At 37.4% G+C, this 21,542-nt stretch overlaps 1 protein-coding gene across 2 annotated transcripts in view; it reads right to left on the reverse strand.

Moving 5' to 3' along the window:
• Grm5 (glutamate metabotropic receptor 5) overlaps positions 1-21,542 on the reverse strand; it is a 455,620-nt gene that overhangs the window by 75,538 nt on the left and 358,540 nt on the right. For both annotated transcript variants that reach the window (XM_059271812.1, XM_059271820.1), the window contains exons 4-5: positions 10,795-11,041; positions 627-795 (exon numbers count right to left, since the gene is read on the reverse strand). In XM_059271812.1, coding sequence (XP_059127795.1) covers positions 627-795; positions 10,795-11,041 — 416 coding nt within the window. The remainder of the gene's footprint in view (positions 1-626; positions 796-10,794; positions 11,042-21,542) is intronic.

The raw sequence follows: 21,542 nt of genomic DNA on the forward strand, positions 1-21,542 counted from the left end.
AATGTCATTCTAGTGTTCAATCTGTTCCTTCTGTACCTTATCTATTGCTGGTTCCCATACATCTATGATCTTTCCTTGAAATCATACCCATTTTCATGGTCTGATGCTTTAAATTTCACTCAGAAGAGCCCCTCTCTTCTCTGATTTTTTCTTTTAATGAAGCAATCACATTATCATAACATTGCTTACTTTTCATATATTTTTCCTCATTCATATTAAATCTTCTGATGAGGATATCACATTTATTTTCTCCCACTGGCATTGATGAACTATTACCTAGAGATTTTTGATAGCTATTTGTTAAATGTGTTCTCCTGATCTAAACTACTCATTCTGGGGAATCATTGTCTTTATCTTTAGAAACAGTCATATGCAGAAAGAGTAAGCAGGACAAAGGTGACTCCTCAGTTGAATCAATGAGCTCAGATTAGCTACCCAGACTATTGAGGGTTGAAAGCTAGGCTTCCTAAAGAACTGGTCAGAATAATGTAAAAAATAAACTAATTTTCTACCATTAGAAGCTTACAACGTAAAATATAAAACAAGTGCCAAATTAAAAAAAAAATCCAATGAGAGTTAATACTGTTCAATTTGAAACAATTAAATAAATGTGGGTTCTATATTACCTTTATCTGGCCTTTTTCACATGGTTCACTGCACACCGATCTGATGATGTGATTTTTCTTGGACCATACTTCATCATCATCCATTTTTAATTCCCCATTGTCCCAACTTCCAACATTGATGTAGTCAAAATAATCTTTTCCCATTTCCTTGAAATTCATTATTTCATACCTTAGAAACAAGAATATAATTATTATTCAGCTAAGATCATAAATACTCATATATGCAAAGGCAATAATTTAATTCCTCCAATAAATACATTTACTGTTGCGTAAATCACACTGGCATTTTCCGTAATGGTATATTTAGAATGACAAAATTCTACCTATTTCATTTTCACTTTGAAGACCTATTTTTAGAGTCATGCTTACATCTGAAATAGAAAATAGTCCTGTGTGAGAAAGTGACTGGTGTGGTGATATATTGTGTACCCTAATAAACTTATCTGGGAATCAGAGGACAGAGCCAGCCACCAGATTAGACATAGAGAACAGACAATGGTGACACACACCCTTAATCCTATCGCGTTGGAGGCAGAGATCAGTCTGGATCTCTGTAAGTTCAAGGCCACACTGGGAACAGAATCAGGCAGTGGTGGCACAGATCTTTAATCCCAGCACTTGAGATCTCATGCCTTTGCTTGGAAAGCACATGCGCCTTTAATCCCAGGAAGTGACATGGCTGGGTGGAGAATGGTATATAAGGCGGGAAGAGACAAGAACTAAGCAGCAGTGCAACTGAGACCCTCAAGGGTGAGGGCTAAGAGGGGCTTTCAGTCTGAGGATTCATGGAAACAGGATCAGCTGAGTAGTTGGTGAGGTGAGGTTGCCTGTGGCTTGTTCTGTTTCTCTGATCTTTCAGCTTTCACCCCAGTATCTGGCACCGGGTTTTTTCTTTATTATTAATAAGACCGTTTAACAATATGTGGTACAGACTGGATCTCAGGAAGGATGAAAGACAGTTTTGAAAGAACTTCAGAAATTATAAACATGGACTTGGGCTGGTATTCAGGAGAAAAATAAAACAGGGAGGGGTTTACCTATGTTTAAGTGACATGCTAAAGAGTTTCCTTACTCCCTGTGAAGTTTACTTATTCTTTGAACTCATTTTTGGGTGTTAGGAAATACAAGGGTAATTTAGGGAGGTTCCTTCAGTCACATAAAAGTTTTATTTTGGCCGGGCGGTGGTGGCGCACGCCTTTAATCCCAGCACTCGGGAGGCAGAGGCAGGCGGATCTCTGTGAGTTCGAGGCCAGCCTGGGCTACCAAGTGAGTCCCAGGAAAGGCGCAAAGCTACACAGAGAAACCCTGTCTCGAAAAACCAAAAAAAAAAAAAAAAGTTTTATTTTGTTTTTTAATGAAACATCATGGTTCTCATTCATATTTTTTCTTATTCTTTCAATTGGTGTACAGAACTAAAGAGCTCTTGTTTTGGAAGGCTGGAAGAGCTTGGACTTTGAAAGGTGTCTTCATTCCATTACTTTTCCTTTGTATTTTAGTGTTAACTAAAGCTGTGGGAAGCTTGTCGATTAAACAGACTAAATTTATTTAAAAAAATGCAGGTCTGATTTTGTCTTTATTTTACCATACATCGATGTTCATCATGTAAGAATAATTTAAAGGGTATTAAAAAATACTGAAAATAGTTTGGAAAGCACCTTAGTCGAAAACTACTGCAAAGTAGATAGGTGCCAGGAGTTCTCAGTTTTTCTTAGCCAATGTTCTCATTCTGAGTCTAGGGACAAAAATAGGTGAGTAGAGCAATTGTCAAGCCTTTTCTCATGTTTCCAGGGGAGTATTTATAACCGTTTTCCAGAGATTTTCAATGAACCACTCAACAGTCTTGCATATTTCTACAGGTGGTCCTTGGTACGGGATGCCCTTACATCATGCACTATACTTCCTGCTTTCCAGAACATTCAGCACAGGCAAGTAGGTTTGTGAACGTTCCTTTTAACTTCCCATGCTCAGCATGTTTAGCTATTTGAAAATGGATACACATGAAACTAATTTTAGAGTTACAGTTATGCCACCAAATTGACATAGTCAATCTGATGTCCTACGTAGAAATACAAAGAATGAACTTGACATCAACCTACTAAAATAGTGCTATAAATGATTCCAGTCTTTGTTTGCTACTGATTAAAATTTGTAGTTATATTTTCATTTTCAGAGTTAATCTATTTTCATACTTTGTTGTCTGGTCAGTAACTTTGGGATTCTTTTCCATTGCTTTTTATTCGCTATCAATTTATGTTGAGTAACTTTCTAAATAAAGATTCTAGGGGTACTTCTTCCATGCTGTCAAAGTTGCCCTGGGGTTACTAAATATGCCGTGACTGCAGGAATTAGAACAGAGGACAGTGAAGTAAGAAGAATTCATGTACTATGTCACTGGCCACTTTAAACCCACAGGATTCTCAGTCTTAAAACATGACTTTTTTGCAACAAATAACCTTTGAACTGTCTAGTCTGAAAGAAATGTCAGTATCTGGAGACTTCTTTTTTGGCTACTGATGACTTGAAAAGATATAAGGACTCAGTTGCTCACAAAAATGAGTCACAACACATTTCTTCAAATTCTCAATCCTAGAACTGTCTAGACTAAGCTATTAATTTTATAGATAATGGAACTGAAGCTTACTGAGATTAATTGTTATGACCATTTTGCATAGAACTCAGATGTCAGAGTCAGAACCCTAAGCAAGCTTTTATTCTTTACACCTACTGTTCCCCTTCTTATTAGATTAGTCATGATCTATGTCCGATGACCTTAGTTTTCTGTAAAAGAGAGCCTAAATGGTAAGGGGGTGCAGGGTTTGAAAAATTGAAAATCTCTATAGAATGGCACATGCTACATTGACAGGAAATGACTTTAAGAAATGTTAGTTCTTAATTTTGGTTTAATTCATCAAATTATTAGAGTTAACCCAGAGACTATGAGTCTTCCCTGTGGAATGAGCCTTTTTGTTTGTTTGTTTGTTTGTTTTTATATACAAGATAACAACAGCAACAACAAAGATCATGTCAGTAATTGCTTATCTGTGAACATGTGCTATCTCCATAGCAACTTTCAGTAGCTGTGCACCAAACAAAAGTGGAGGCAGATAGGAATAACTTTCCATGCAAAGATTCTCCACTTTTCTTTTTCCAAATAGAAATAAGACTCTTAAACAACACTCACAAGGGAGATGTAGGTTTCATTCTTCCTCAAAAGTGAAAAACAAAATGAGGGTCTCTAAAGTATCCTTATTGAACTTTTAGGTGAGAATTGAAAATTTAGTGGCTTCCTATAGTGTTTACCCATTATGTAATCAGGGAGATTTTATTTCATTTTCCAAAGGAGCAAGCAGTAAATAATTCAGAATGTTTTTAATTGATAGATTTGATGAAGATCTCAGTTATAAAACAATATTAGAAACAAATATTAGAGTGTTATACTAATTACAGGACCCTACTAGAGAGAGTTTGTTACTGCCAGCCTGGTCTCTCTTTTTCCTCCTCTTTCCCCACTCCCTCCTCTGTCCTACCTTTCTCTTACTCTAGTCTCTTGAATTCTGTCTCTTTCTGTGCAAAACTTCTTCCTTATCATAGTGTGCTACTGTGAATGATCTGTCTTTCTACTGTCCTTTTTCATTTTTCTCCTTTCCTTGGTGCCTTCACAGCCATCTCTTTCCAACTGTCTACAGGAACTACTCTTAAGAAAAACCTTTAATCAATATTATGTAACATTCAAAAACAAAACCAAAAAAAGTAAAAGCTAAAAAAGTATTCCAACAAATTCCACTTAAGCCCTAAATAGAAACCAGAGTAGGTCTGTTGTAGAAGTCAGGATATTTCCTAGTGGCCAGAGTTCTGCAAGTTACAGCAAGCATCCTTAGAAGGGAATCTTAAAATGCTGCTGGGAACTGAACAATCACTGGAGATCAAAACTGTGGAGAGGCAAGTTTATTAATGTGTTTTTAGGCCACAATTCTAATATGAAGTTCGTTTTTAAAAGTATGTGATTATTAAATGTATGTCAATTTCGCAATGGGCTGGCCCACTAGGTACTTTGTTTAAGCTCTGATCCACAAGATACAGCAGTATATATATATATTATTTATGGATGTTTGGTCCTGCTTGTCTGTCTGTGGGCTACATGTCTACTATGGCCTCAGAGGCCAGAAGAGTGTGTTGGATTCCTTGGGGCTGTAGTTACAGATGGTTGTGAGCCATATTGTTGTGCTGAGAATCAAACCCTGTTCTTGTGGAAGAGCAGTCCTTGCTCAGTCATATCTTTCCTATCCTAAAAACATAAAAATTTAATGATCTATGCCTTTTAGGTAGGGTAAATCACAATTTAAAGGGAGATCAGAGAGTTAGTTTCACCAAAAATTTAATATGATATTACCAATAGTGGAACTTATACTATGCACATTAAAGTATTTCTATTGTAATATTAAAAAAAATAGATGATTGACTATGTGACCACAGGACTATCTCTTTGCTTTGCTAAGACTCAGATTTCTATCCAGGAAAACAAATATTTATATAGAACTTCTCTTTTTGTATAGCACCTTAACCCAAGTAGTTATGTATTAAGAATTATTTAGTGCACACCATTTTCTGCAATTTCTATTTCTCTTTTTCTTTTCTTGCCCCATGTGTTCTTATACTTCAATTTCTAGTGTTCTGTCGCATTTCAGGTGATTTTTTTTCTAAGTATCTTTATTAGCTTCATATCTCTTTCTCTTCATTTTAAAATCCCCAGTGGTTGCTTAAGGGACTACAGAATGCCTTCTTACTTTACTTAAAGTCAATATATTTAGTCACTTAATATAAAATATAAGATTGTTGCTCTATTAAAATTTTGTTTTTGTTTTTGTTTTTGTTTTTTGTTTTTTGAGACAGGGTTTCTCTGTGTAGCTTTGCGCCTTTCCTGGAACTCACTTGATAGTCCAGGCTGGCCTCGAACTCACAGAGATCCGCCTGGCTCTGCCTTCCGAGTGCTGGGATTAAAGGCGTGCGCCACCACCGCCCGGCGCTCTATTAAAATTTTATATCACATTCCTTTATATGATTGTTTCCCAATATTTTACATTCACACACTCATCTACCCCACAGCATACTGTCTAAGTTTGCTTTAAATAATCAGTTGTATTCAGTTTACCACATGTTCGTTCTCCATCTTGTCTGTGAAGTTATGGACAACACAGGCAGCAGTCAGACCTCTTAAGATGAGTTTCCTGATAAGGTTTCCAAGCCAACTTTTGCTGTTGAGACTAGATAGCAAATGTTTTAGGCTTTGAAATGGTATCTAAGCACTCAGTACTGTTAATAAAGTATGTACACAGACATGATATCTCATTAGATAAATGTTACTATGTACTCCAAAATTTTATTACTGCAGACTCTACTTGGCTTGCCCACCACATTTTTCCAACCTATGACCTAGATTACTGATAGTAAAGGCTCACATTTATTATGTGAAAATTTGAAAGCCTCAGAATTCTGAAAACCAGAATTTTTTTATAGCTCACTAGGTAGCAAAACATAAGCCTATCTATAATTATCTCCATATAAAACCTGACAGATATTAAGTTATTTATAGTCCATTAATAGAGCAAGGTGTCAATGTTCATAATGTTCTGGAATAGAAATATTAATGTTATTAAGACTGTTGATGCACAGCACATTGGGACACAATATTAATGTAAACTTTTGTAAATTCAAACATTCTAGATTCTGTAGCACAGCTAGATCAAAATTTTTTAGCTAAAACAAAAAACAACAACAACAACAAAGAGTGGTCTTAAATAATCTTAAAGGATGCATCAGAATTGATTTCTATACCTTATGGTTTAGATGTAAAATGTCCCCAATAGGCTAATGGGTTTGATCACTTGGTCCTGTGTGATGGAGATTTTTTTTTTTTTTTTTTGGATGTTGTGGAACCTCCAGGAGATGGGAACTAGCTGGAGCCCAAGAATTACTAGAAAGCAGGCTTGAGGTTCACATACTGGTCCTGCTTCTTGTCTTAAGCCTTCTGTTCCTGTTCTTACAACTGTGGGAGACCATTACTACCCTGCTCTGCCAACGATGAGGGATTGCACCCCCAAAGTGCAACCCAAAATAAATCCTTTTTTTTCTTCTAAGTTTGTCAAGTACTTTGTCATGGTTTTCAGAAAATTTACTAACAGAGAAAATTGATACTGAGAAGTGGGATCATTACTATGACCACCTGACATGGTTCTTAAGCATTTCGAGATGGTTTCTGAGAAGAATATGGAAGAGTTGGATTTTGTGGAGAACAGACCTAGAGTCCTAAAAGCAGAGAAAAACAAGAAATTCTAGAGGGAATTTGAAAGATTACCATACTAACAGAAATGTGAATAATACAAACTGTGATATTGAAGTTTTAAAGGGGGAACACAATTTTCCAGAATTGGTTTACTAGCCATTTGGGTAAAACGCTGACAAAGAATTTGTCTGTGTTCTGAATAATTGAATTAGGGTGAATTCCAAAATAATGGACTGAGTTGTTTGGAGAAAGGAAGGAAGAACTTGGGGGTGATGAGGGATTTCACTAAACTGCCAGAGTTATGAGAAGATCCTGCACGCCATAACATCAAAGCTATGGGTTGAGTAGTCTTTCTTCCTAATCATATGTACAGTAAGAGGGAGCAGAAAGTTATGAAAACTTTGTAGTTTGGTGAGGAAAAGGTTGCATGTGTGTTAAAGCTGCAGGCAGTGTGTACAAAGTGGATTCGGACCAAGTGACTATAGCTCTAAAGGTATCAGGTCCGCCAAAGATAAACCAAAACCTTTGCAATGGAAAAGGTGGCCTAGAGGTAGGGCCCCACCCATTGATAGCACCAGAATATAACAGCGATAACATCAAGAAATAGCAATGGAAATTTGTTTTAAAACTTTTATTTAATAAGAGAGTGCCTGAACAAAGAGACGCTCTTGGATATTGGTTCTCCTGGGAAGTGGTTCCTCAGGTTCAGCCAAGTGGCTAAGCAGAGGCCCTTGCAGCTATGGTCCAGGTGGGGCTTAACATTCCTTCTGCCACAGCTACAGGTTGGTTCCTGCACTGTGCATTCTTTACCATTGAGGACTGAACCCTCCTCCAATCAAGAGTAGGAACAAATCATTCCTCCTATACATTGCTTCCTGTCAGGTATATAATCATAGCACTGAGAACAGTTATTGATACATCAATGTCTTCTTTCTCTGTCTAGGATTCTCTCATGACCCTGCTGATTTAGCAGTATTCCTCACTACCTCAGGCTTATCTGGATCCTCCCTCCGCTGGGAATCCCTTTAATCCTGTGTAGAAGAAACCTTTTACCTCACACAACCTAATACAATTCCTTCAAATACATTTCTCAGGAAATATGTTTCTTTTACTTGGTCTGGTGGATTGTAAGGCTGATGTGTAAGGTGAGATATTGAAGCCTGGGGTACTAAGAACTTTTAACACTCTTTTTCTAGACTATTACTTTGAGAGAGTCATAGCCATTTCCTTTTTTTTTTTGTTTTCTTAGTGTGTGTGTGTGTGTGTGTGTGTGTGTAAGCAAGTGTTTGCCCTATTGCACAAGTGGAGGTCAGAAGAGCAACAGTCTTGGGTGTCTATCCTTGGCATCCTTTGATCATTATTGCATGTTTGAAACAAGCTCTCTCTCTCTCTCTCTCCTCTCTCTCTCTCTCTCTCTCTCTCTCTCTCTCTCTCTCTCTCTCTCTCTCTCTCTCTGTGTGTGTGTGTGTGTGTGTGTGTGTGTGTGTGTGTGTGTGTTTGTGTGTATATATTCCAGGTTGGCTGGTCCATAGGCTTCCCAGGGTTTCTCCTTACTCTGCTTCCCACAGTAGAATCATAACAGTTACTGTGCTAAGCTTTATATGGGTTTTGGAAATTTGACCTCGGTCTTCACACTAGCTTAATTTCTGTACCACTGAGTCATCTCCCTAATCCCCATTTACCCTTTATAAACTTCATTTCCTATAGCAAGAAAGGAGAATAAAAATATTGCTTATTTCATATGTTTAAAAAAATTGTATTTAGCTTAGTGTGTGTTCTGAACCACACACACTGGTAAATGTTAGTTATATTTTTATTTTTGCAGATTGCATCTCATTGTGTTGCTCCATTTGGTTGCATGCATATTTTATGTACATATTTATATATTGTTATTATTATTATTAGTCAGTGAGTTCAGCATAAACACTGTATACATGAACTAGATGCACTGACAAAACAAAAAGTTGCAAAGTAATTCTGTTAATTATTAATGTTTTAATTTAATAACTAAATTTAGCAGTGCATGGCTAGACTCCAAGCGAACACCAATTTGTAAAATTTGTTTTGCAAAATAGAATGCATGCTATTATTGAAGATATCTAGAATATCTAGAATTTTATCAGTCTTGAAGAGATTTGAAAAGGGGAGAAGATGCAGTGTTCTCAAAGTATCTCTATCACAAACTTTTAAAAGAGCTGTGAATGAGGCAGTGATGTTTTGCCTAATTCATTACGATTTCCCGCTGTGTTGGAGCTGAGCCATCAGAGACATTTCCTTCTCATCCGGTTTGTGGGTTTGGCTTGGACACGTGACAAGAAAGCTCTTGAGACAGTGATGCTGCCATCATCAATCTATTAACAAAGCCCAGGGTAACATCAGTGCTGCAGTTTACACAAGAATAATAAATCCATGCCCAGGAATCAGAGTGTAAGCTTAGTATCGAGACGTACAGTACATGTGAAATCTCCTTGGTAATAAGAAAATGTTTCTGTTTCCCCACAAGGAACATATAGAAGAGTCCCAAAGTAGAAAACAGTAAAAAGCCCGTTACTTTTGCAAATATCTGGGCTAGTCTGAAACGCTTTAAGTCTCTAGAACATAGGAAATACCCAGTTTTTCACTTGGCCATGAGACCTGGAGCTAGCTGCCTGCCTCTTGGCAGGGAGGCTTGTGCATTGCTGACAGCTGTGTCCAGGGCCAGCTCCAGCTTACTTCAGGATGTGGAAATGAGCTAAACCTAGGCTGCTGGCAGGAGGTGTGGCCACACGGGTTTCGAGTTGCGGGGGTTCTCAAGCGTCGTCGTTCTCTTGGCAGGGCTAGCTGCAAACAGTGTGCAGACAGTTCTCTGAACACAGCTGCTAGGCATAAACTGCTGCTGGGAAAAGAACATGGAACCAAAGGATCCTTCGGATTTTCATTTTTTAAAATTTATTTGTTTGTTTTTTCTGTAAAGCAGAGTAGTGACCTAGCTTTGCCATAACTCATTATAAATTCAATTCATTATCCCTTGTGTACTCAAAATATAATATTTATCAAAACAAGTTATTATTCTTTTTTTTTTTTTTTTTTTTTTTTTTTTTTTTTTTTTTTTTTTTTTTTTTCAGACAGGGTGTTGCTGTGTAGCTTTGGAGCCTGTCCTGGAACTCGATCTGTAGACCAAGCTGTTGAACTCACAAAGATCCACTTGCCTCTGCCTCCCAAGCGCTGGGATTAAAGGCGAGCACCACCACTGCTTGGCAGCAAAACAAATCTTTAAAGTAGGAGATAGAGTTGAATTCTAGTAAGATTTTAATGCCTAGTGTTTTCTCCAAAGGCTAGCTTATAATTATGAACAAGTTCCATAAATTTAAGTTACCTCCACATAAATAATACAAAAAAATTCAGAGTGAAAGTTCTGTTTGTTAACTCAACAGGGAGAAAGCACTTCCGTTATAGGGTAACAAAATAATGTGTGATGTGACTCACCAGCGGATAGAGTGAACAGAAGAGCAGGAGCCCCACCCTAGTTCTAGGCTACCAGAAATGGAATTGTTCCTGTCTGACAACAGTGTTGTGATGAGAAGTAACCAAAGATGGGCAATAACCTGACAAAAAAGCACTGAGAGACCCATGGGTTGGATTTTCATTGTCTACAATAAGTTGAGGGTCCTGCCTCTAAGTTTATGCCTCTGAAATGGTGATGAATTCAAAACTACATAGTGAGTATTAAGGTCAGTGCTCTTCCTTGACCACAGGGAAATGAGGCTGTCCCTGTTTGGCTTGGCTCATTTTGAAATATGAGCCTTAGCCAAACCTGTCTCAGAAGCCTGAGCAACCAAAAAGGAAAGACCCCCAAACAGAAAGTGACTGTTATTTAGATGTTGTCAATAATGAGAAATGTAATAGTACCTTCCTGGAGAGTCTCCATTTTCATCAAACAGGATCATATCTCCAGAAACTCCAGTAAAATTGGTTTTCATCAGGGAGTCCAATAGTTTCCGCCCATCAATTGGCTTCATTGCATCACAGAGCCCTGCATAGCCTGGGCACAGGGACATCTGCATGTTGTGGAGCCCATAAGCCATAGAGTAGATTGCATTGATCACAAATCCCATTTTGGAATCTTGAACATGATGTGTTCTTAGAGTCAGAGAACCTGTTGAGAAATAAATTAAGGATTAACTTTGAAATATTACCCAGCTGTCTTCCATAGCCACACTCATAGATCCTAAACATTTAGAAAGACCTCATCACCTTCACAGCTGGGGACTGCACTAGGAAAAAGCTTCTAACAAGTTTTTCTGAAGTGTTTTCCACCCTTCGTGGTTTTTGTTTCAAAATCATGAAGAAAGATGTGATTCCCTAACTAGATCAAGACTTGCCTTCTCAAGTGACTTAGCTCAGAGTAACACTGTCTTTCCATGTTACCCATTTAGTTAAATGTCAAATTAATTTCCCTAGACATCTATGACACTGTAACTTCTTGTCTCAAAAATCCTTAACCAATCTTCATTTCCTCAGCTAGTATGTCTTCCCACTGACAGAATTAGATTTTGTCATATTTGGTCTCCACTATACTTACGTGATAATGTATTACTCACCTCCTCCAGTCTCAATGCAGCCTCAAAACTATGAATTCACTAATACAATAAAAGTTTATGATGTCAAACTATACAGGAAGTTGTGTTATTAGTGAGCAGTAGGGAAACAGGAGAATTAAGTATGGATTTGGAGCCAATGAAACTTGTCCCATAACAGTCCTATTGCTAATGGCCTGATTCATGTTTTCATATACAAAACATAAAGACTAGGAGAAGTCTGTGCTTGATAAACACTATATATTGCACCAGTGTGACTATGTCTGGTGTATTCTTTAAAGATTATAAAGAAAGGGAAGAAGAATAAGATGTTAGTCATGAGAAACAAACAATGGTTATATAATATATAGGTTTGGAGGGTTTCCTGACTTTCATTAAGAAATTTACATTTTTACATGGAAAACAGAATGAAAGTGGAATCAGTGGTTCATTGTAAAAAAATTCTGTTATAGGATACCGAGTGGTGTATTCAAGTCAGGATCTGAATGTATCAGAAGTAGGAAAGTGAGGACGACTAACAGATTGGATGCTTCATATGGTCCCAAGTATTTTAGAAGAAGAGGAGGAACAAAGGATAAATCTTATGTTGAACACGGAAAGGTTAGAAAATCATTGACTGACAAGTGAGGAATGAGTTGGTTTTTGCAGAGATGAAAAAATCATGCTTGAGTTACTAAGCAGGTAGCTGTTGCTTTGCTTGGGATGATAGCGGTAGCAAAGGGGAGGCATGTTCTGATTTGGACACATTTTGAAATTAGAAAACCATAACTAGTTGATTGGCTATATCTTCATCAGATATCAGACACCTTGTTAAGTTCCTGATTCATTTCCCATGGGTCAAGTGCCATATAAGTGAGGACTCTCTAGAGCCAGTATGGTTTCTTATTCAGTATGATGCAAATATTGACTCAATTCATCCCAATCATTTCCCACTGAGATATATACTATTTTTATGATAGAAAAATAAATTAGTTTCTCTACTCTTTCACGGCAACTGGGCAGCAGAAAAAGAGTTTAAAACTAGGCCGTCTATCTGGGTTTCATCCCAGTGAGATGGATGTTCTATGGCTTTTGAAATCTAAATCCAATGGAACCCTCAGAGACTTCCTGAAGCATGTCAGTCTTAAAGATAAAAATTGATACAATTCTGTATTTCATTCAACTTATCATATCCTTCTACATTCCTTTAATGCATTTATTTCCTTCTATTTCAACTCCTATTACAGGATTTTGGAGTTTTAAAATGTCTCAATTATTTGAGTATTTTTATATTTATATTTCTGGATTCAAAATCACAGTGAGAAACTTAAAAGACAATAAAATGAAAACAACTCTCTTTTGCTCCTAGATATTCAGTATTTTTTTCAGGCAGAATACACTGTAATTAAAAGGAATAAACAATATTCTTGTTTACTGTTTCTCCAAGAATTTATTAGTTTCACTCATAAATTAGCATATAGATACCTTTCCATAAATGGCAGTGTGCACACATACTTTTCTATACTCTGCTTTTATACTGTACTGTGGAGGTTGATAACCTTTTCCCCATGGGTATGTATATGAATTATTACATTATTTAACTGGCTGAAAATATTCTGCTATGGTTATAAAAATCTCATAATAATTGTGAGTGGATATACTTTTCTGCTTGTATTACTAAAATTCATTTTTTATTGATTAAATTTTTCCTTTGACAATTTCATATACATAAATAATTCATTCTTATTACTGTCACATCCACCCTCTCTTATCACCCTCCCACACCTGTCAACCCTGTCCTTTCTCCACTAAAACACTGTTTAACACATTCATTTTTTTTTAAAGTAGATTAAGTTTGTTCTTTGAAAACACCATATATGTATGTAGTGTATTGTGTTTGCTGTTACTGTACACCTTCTTTTACCCCCACATCACCCTTCCTCATCACTACAGGTCCCTTTTCCACATATATGGTTTCTATCATTACAGTAAACATCTTAAACATAAATTGCCTGTTTGTAGTTTAACTGTAGCTTAGATTTGATTTTATTATAGCTCTGCTGGTAGTCTTCCATTGGCTTTCCCTACACATTGGATTTCCCAAGCTTGTGTATTGGTCACAGATGCTGTCTTTGTAGCTTATCATAGAAACTGACACATGATTGGCACTACTAACAAAAGATGCTTATGTGAATTATGCCGGATGAATCACAGGGCACCTCCACAAGTGTCACTATATAACAGATCCAGTTTTAAGTTTGTCTAATCAAATTATTCGGGAAATCATTCCTTTGCAGAATAGTGCCCATTTAAGAAAAACCGAACAACAGAAATTTATAACAGAATCATTTCATGTGATTAGTTAATCTATTTTTTTTCCAAGTCAGAGTTTCTCTGTGTAGCCCTGTCTGTCCAGAAACTTGCTTTGTAGACCAGGCTGGCCTCAAATTCACAGAGATGCACCTGCCTCTGTCTCCTGAGTGCTGCGATTAAAGGCATACAGCACCACCACCTGACAACTGGTTCATCTATTAGTCAACGTGTTTTCACTAACTAAAAAAACTACCTGGGAAAAATGGTTCAGCTAATATAGACTAACCTTTCTCTCATTTCCCCCATGGAACACAGTGAAAACCATTACTTAACATCAAGACTAACTACTTGATGAGGAGCATGTCTGATGAATGCACAAGGCTGTGGAGGCTTTAAAAATGGAATTAGTAATAGAACCACAAACCAGAGGAATCAGATGCAAGCTTACAGATTTGGAGATAAGAAGGTTAGCTGCTTTCTTCTTCTTCCTCCCCCACCCCTTTCTCTCCTTATCCTATCCTTTTTCCATTTTCTCTCCTCCCTTCTTTTCTGTGTGTGTGTGTGTGTGTGTGTGTGTGTGTGTGTGTGTGTGTGTCCCTCCCCCCGGTCTGCAGGTTACATAGTCCAGGTGGATTCAAATCAAGATCCTTGTGCCTCAACTTCTTTAGTTCTGGGATTACAGGTATCACTACACCTGCACATTTTTTTCTAAGTAAGTATTGTTCATGCAATTTAAATAGTATCAACATATATAATATCAAATTTGAAATTTCTAGAACATGGGCTGATATTGTGGGAGAAAACTAAACCATCTAATCATATAGGTGTGATATGAAAGTCTTACCAATATTTCTTGACCTTTCATTTATATTTCTAAATGACTTATTTTTGTTTGGTTTAATAATCATTCTTCAGATGTCTTACCAGAACTAACAGAGTTATAGTTAATTCTTTTGCTGTTGTTGCTTTGGATATAGAGGGAATTTCTTATTAGTTCTTTTTTTTAACAAATATTTTTATTTTATAATTAATTTAATTTTACATATCAGCCACAGATTCCCCTGTCCTCCCTCCTCCCAAACCCCCAGCCTTCCCCCGCAATCCACCCCCATTTCCACCTCCTCCAAGGCAAGGTCTCCCCTGGGGATTCAGCCCAGCCTGGTAAATTCAGTTGAGGCAGGTCCAGTCCCCTTCTCCCTACACCAAGGCTGAGTGAGCAAAGTTTCACAGCATAATGCCCTAGGTTCCAAAAAGCCAGCTCATGCACCAAGGACAGGTCCCGGTCCCACTGCCTGGGGGCCTCCTAAATAGTTCAAGATCAACTGTCTCACTTATCCAGAAGGCCTGGTCCAGTTTCATGGGGGCTCATCAGCTATTGGTTCACAGTTCATGTGTTTCCACTAGTTTGGCTAATGTCCCTGTGCTTTTTCTAATCATGGTCTCGATAACTCTTGCTCATATAATCCCTCCTCTCTCTTGCTGATTGGACTCCTGGAGCTCCCCCTGGAGTTTGGCCATGGATCTCTGGATCTGCTTCCACCAGTCACTAGATGAGAGTTCCATTATGACAGTTAGGGTGTTCCGCCATCAGATCACCAGAGTAGGTCAGTTCAGGCACTCTCTCGACCATTTGCCAGTAGTCTATAGTGGAGGTATCTTTGTGGATTTCTGGGGACCTCTCTAGCACTCTGCTTCTTCCTATTACCATGGGGTCTTCATTTATCATGGTGTCTCTTTCCTTGTTCTCCCATTCTGGTCCTGATCCAACTGGGACCTCCTGCTCCCCTAAGCTTTCTTTCCTCTGACCCTTGCCCTCCATTATTCCCCCTCATCCCCAGTTTGCTCATGTATATCTCATCCATTTCTCTGTTGCTGGGCAATCCCTGTGTCTTTCTTAGGGTCCAGGGAGACTAGGTAGCCTCCCTGGAGTTGTGAGTTGCAGTCTGGTTATCCTTTGCTTTACATCTAGTATTCACTAATGAGTGAGTACATACCATGTTTGTCTTTCTGAGTCTGGGTTATCTCACTCAGGATGATTTTTTTTTCTAGTTCCATCCATTTGCCTGCAAACTTCATGATGTCATTGTTTTTCTCTGATGAGCAGTAGTCCATTGTGTATGTATACCACATTTTATTTATCCATTCTTAAGTTGAAGGGCATCTAGGTTGTTTCCAGGTTCTGGCTATTACAAATAATGCTGCTATGAACATAGCTGAGCATGTGTCCTTGTGGTATGATTGAGCATTCCTTGGGTATATGCCCAAGAGTGGTATAGCTGGGTCTTGGGGGAGATTGATTCCCAATTTTCTAAGAAAGCGCCATATTGATTTCCAAAGTGGCTGTACAAGTTTGTAATTTCACCAACAGTTGAGGAGTGTTCCCCTTGCTCCACATCCTCTCAAGCATAAGCTGTCTTCAGTGCTTTTGATCTTAGCCATTCTGACAGGTGTAAGATGGTATCTCAGAGTCATTTTGATATGTATTTCCCTGATGATTAAGGATGTTGAGCAATTCCTTAAATGTCTTTCAGCCATTTGAGCTTCTTCTGATGAGAATTCTCTGTTTAGTTCTATAGCCCATTTTTTAATTGGACTGTTGGGTATTTTGATGTCTAATTTATTGAGTTCTTTATATATTTTGGAGATCAGCCCTCTGTCAGATGTGAAGGTTGTTGAAGATCTTTTCCCATTCTGTAGGCTGTTATTTTGTCTCATTGACCATGTCCTTTGCCCTACAAAAGCTTCTCAGTTTCAAGAGGTCCCATTTATTAATTGTTTCTCTCAGTGTCTGTGCTACTTCTTATTAGTTCTTTAATTCATTGATTCATTCAAAGACAATTAAATTAGTTACTATAAACTAATGTATTTAAGTCCTTATTGCATGTCAGAGTGTTGCATGCTGGTGATACATAGATGAAAAAGATAAAATTTTTGTCCTCAAAAACAAAAAGCAACTCAATATCTGGGCTATAGACACAGCGATGGAAGCTTGTTAGGAGCCAATAGATTTAATTTTATTAAGCTAATTTAAGTGGCCTGAGATATACATAATAATATGGTCCATTTTATTCAAACTTCTTTTCTCATTCAGTAAGCTATAGGGGAAAAGGCATATGAATTAGCTTGTATCTTGGTACTCCAAAGAACTGGACTCCTTTAGCAATGTTGACTTAGCTCAAGGCCAGACCCAGTTTGGCATGAAGTTCTGCACTAACCCAAACTTGTCAGATATTCGCAGACATCTTTGAAGGAGAAATAAAAACAAATCAGGGCTAAATTTCCTTTCTATTCTCTTTATTCTACCCTGGATCTTGATATACAAGCTTTAGTATTTAGGGCCAATTTTATCAGTATATAATCAAGTCAGAAGACTCCAAAAGGATTATCAAATACACAAAACCTCCAATCTGTGGTTACAAATTTAATTTTGCAGTCCACAAAATGTGGCCTTTAATTCATCTGGGCAGTTTAACTTTGAAGCTTAGTCTGTGTTAAGCAAAGAAATATAAGACTACATCAGGAAGACAGAGTCTGAGAATGTCCTCGATATCAGGGACTTGAGAAAGTACCTATCTAGACCAAAGGCTGCAGAAAGAAGCCCTCAGGCTGAACTTGCATTTGGATATAGATCGAGTGGCCTAAGTGCTAGTTTATAAAATCTCATATAACCAGCTTTGTACACATCTAAAAATAAAGATATAACCATAACTTTCCTCATTCTCACCCAGTGAACACCAACTCTTTCCACTTTCTTGACAACTCCTTAGCCCAGCAGCTCATTCAAGATAGCTACTTCTTAGTTTGATTCAATAAACTCAGTTTACAAATGAGAAAAATAAGGCCAAAGTTCAAGGGAGAACTCCCCAAAGACTCTTTGCCTTTTATTTTTTTAAATAGTGATATCTCCTTTTATGAGAGGTAAATTAATTATAATTTTATAATATGTTAACTCATAACTCTGGGGTGAAGAAATGAGCAAAAGTATATTTAAAAGACAGAATGTTAATTATTTATGTCTGCTCTTATTCTAAATGATAAAGCACTTTCTTATTATTCCTATGACCAGTAAGGAGAAATAAAAAAGGATAATGTAAGGGAAGACAGTAAAGCATGGTAAAGAAGTTAATTGGAAGTTTTGAGGGTGCTGTTGGATAATACAATGTAACCTTTTAATGAAAATGTTACATAGAATCAAGCTCACCCCACTCATTTATTTTTAAAATATGTCTAGTTATTACTTACACATACACCAGTGAATTTCTGTTACACACAGTGGGTGGAACAGCCAATTATTTCCTGTGTGACTGAAAGGCAAAGCATATCTCAAAGAAAGTTAATCTTTTACCATTGTGTCTCCATGGAAATGTACCTATGTACCATTACAACATGTAGCATTCTCTCTCTCCTCCCCCACCTCTCTCAGTGTGTATGTGTATTTGTATATATGTGAGAACAATTAGCGGTGTCTTTCTTCAAGAGTTATTCTCCTCATTTTTAAAAATTTTATTTCTGAGATTATAATACAATTGCAACATTTCTCTCTTCCTCTTTCTTCCTTCAAACTATCCCATGTATCTCTCCCTGCTCTCCTTCGATTTATGGCCTCTTTTTGCGCTAATTGTTATTACATGCACACATGTACATGCATATTCTTAAATATAACCAGTACAGTCCAGTTAATGTTATTTGTACATATATTTTCCGGGCTGACTCTTTGGCATTGGACAACCAATTGTGTTTTTCTCTAGGGAAGAACAACTTTACTTCTCTCAGCTTTCCTCAGTTGCCTATAGTTCTTTGTGTACGGTTGAACCTTTATGGACTTTTCCTTATTCATTTTGGCATATCCGTTGCTGTTGTCCTTGTTCAGCTCACGTTTTGACAATCATGTTCGTGAGACTTTATTGGTGTGGCTTCTGATAAGCTTCCATGCTACCAGAAGTCACCATGCAAGCTTCCAAAGGAGAAAGGGAAAACAAACAGTCCTATCCAGCTATGATGCTTATGAACCATATCAATAACCAACTGGCATGACTATCCTAAGTGTGCAGTATTGGCACATATGCCCTGATGGTAACCAGTAGCTCTCTATTTGGATTTAAGACCAACTCAATAAAAAAGGAACCATGGCGGGAACTGGAAACCTAGCTAATTACTCAGTACTAGTGAATTCATGGTGAATTTAGGAGAATCTACAAGCATCAATTTGCTAAATCAGCACAGTCCCTAACCACATTCTGTAATCATTTGCCTTTTACCAACAGATTAGTGTAGTCTTTCTCCTCATCAAAGAAACTTCCCTTTAGAACAGATGGAGTCCAGTAGAGAACAATATCTTAGTCTTTTGAGGCAGAGTCTCTTATGGCCCTCAAGTCAGATGGCTGTCTAGTCAATAAGACACAGTGATCTTCCTGTTTCTGCCTCCCCAGCACTGAAATTACAAGTCTAAACCACCACAATTGCTTTTTTATTTTGTTTTATTTTGTTTTGTTTTTATGTGAGTTCTGGAAATTGGATTCAGATTCTCTTTTTTTTTTTTTTTTTTTTTTTTGTTTTGTTTTTCGAGACAGGGTTTCTCTGTGTAGCTTTGCGCCTCTCCTGGAACTCACTTGGTAGCCCAGGCTGGCCTTGAACTCACAGAGATCCGCCTGGTTCTGCCTCCCGAGTGCTGGGATTAAAGGCGTGCGCCACCACCGCCCGGCCTGGATTCAGATTCTCATGCTTGCAAGAAAAACAACTTAGCAACTGATTCATCTTCCCACCCACAACATGTAATACTTTATGGCATATGTTAGAATTATCCATGAACTTTACTGCCCCCTCATAGAGTATGAGTTTTGTGAAGCCTTAGACAATCTTGTTTTCCTTGTATTTTTCACAAGCTCTAACACTGTGGATTAAGGCGAGCATCTCATTTAATCCTTTAATATTTGTTGACCATTCATTTTTTGTTGTTGTTGTTTGCAAAGCCTCTAATCCTACCATGAGATTTGAGATTAGTTCAGAATGGACAATCAGTTCTCTGTGAACCAAGTGCATTTTGGCTTTATTTACCATTATATTTCCTGCATATAGTACAGTGCTTAGCATTGCCAGTATCTTATTAATGGATCATGGGAGGTGAATGAATATAGAAATGTCAAATAGACTTACTGTGTGAAACTTAAGATACAGTGAACCAGTTAGAGAAATGATGTTATAATGAAGATACCGACACTTTTTTTTTGGAGGATTAAGATTTGTGACATGAAGAAGTGGTTGTGAGACCTAAGGCTTGGGCCAGGACTAGGGACACACAGCAGTAAAGAATCGTCTATGGAAATGCTGCTATAATGGATGACATCACACAAATAATTTATCCTCCTTGATAACATCGAATGTGTCCATGTTATGTGAGGCAGCACAACAGCTCCAAGCATCTAAATTGGTATCCACTTATACTGATACAGCCCCCAAAGTTCACAATGCCTCTGATATGTAATTTTCCCTGAAATATAGGAAGGTAACCTCTGAATCCTTACTGTGCAAAGCAAATGAACCCAGCAGCCTTAGAAGCAGCAGCTCCTTTCAGAAGCCTCAGAAGTCCAGGAGGGACTTCAGACTTCTCCATTCAGAATGCTAACTTTTAAGTTTAATAAATGAGAACCACCAGTGGCTGGTTGATAACCCTGAATGAATATGTGATTTCAGACAGCCATAGTTTTTTTATTCACATCATGGCATTTTTGAAGAACTTCCATATAGAGTGTAAATTAATTCTATAAGAATATGAAGTTTGAGAATATTCAATATTTAAGGGTAACAATATTTAAGAGTCTGAGAAAAATATTATGACACTGCATGGTATCCTTACAATATATCTTATATGTAAATTGTACTCTGTGTACAACAGTAGTAAGTTTTCAGATATCGGGTGCTTCTCACTAAGGTGTGATTTCCATGTCTATTTTCTCACAACTCTACTGGAAAGTATAATTTTTCCTTGTTTTCAACATGAGGTGATCTTGAAAACATAACCATTCAGTTCTACCTGGGAGAAGCAACAAAGACTTGAGAATAATGTGCTCCTTGGATTACAATGAAAAATGTACAATAGAAAACTAATTATCAGATTGGAAGTCACACCCTAGTGAGAAGCACCAGATACCTGAAAACTCACTACTGCTGTACAAACAGTACAATTTACATATTAGTCTGAGCTAACTGCAAAGTCAGCACTGCCCACATTTGGGAATTTAAGAATTGCTATACTTATAATACAGGTTTCTGATGATCAAGATGCAAAAAAAAAAAAAAAATCATTTCCACTAAGGTTTTGCTTCTAATTAAAAAGAATAAGCATGGCAAATTAGAAACTCATTTCCTATAATGAACTCTGCAATTGAAATGAAGTAGAAAATTGCAAAAAAATGAATTACTTTGTCATATCCAAACCTTCTGTTAAGAACTAAACTGGTATTACAGAGTTCACAAATTGTACACAGGGAAGACTAATTGTCACCACTAATACTAAAGACTTGACTAGAGTAGAACGTATAGTCATGGAAGATTAGAGACATCTGAAAATCTTTAAAGTATGTGTATGTGAAGTTCTCTCTTCTGAGTGTGGTAGTTATTGTGCCAGTGGTGTGGATTATTATTGTATGAATTACTTTAAATCATGACGTTGCCACTTTTAGCCATGGTGATAATGATTTCAACTATTTTATCATGAAATGTTTCAAAGGCAGATATTACAGCAAAAAAGAATGAGGAGGAAATCTCCCA

Source organism: Peromyscus eremicus, chromosome 1 (genome assembly GCF_949786415.1).
Source record: "Peromyscus eremicus chromosome 1, PerEre_H2_v1, whole genome shotgun sequence".
Taxonomy (NCBI): Eukaryota; Metazoa; Chordata; class Mammalia; order Rodentia; family Cricetidae; genus Peromyscus; species Peromyscus eremicus.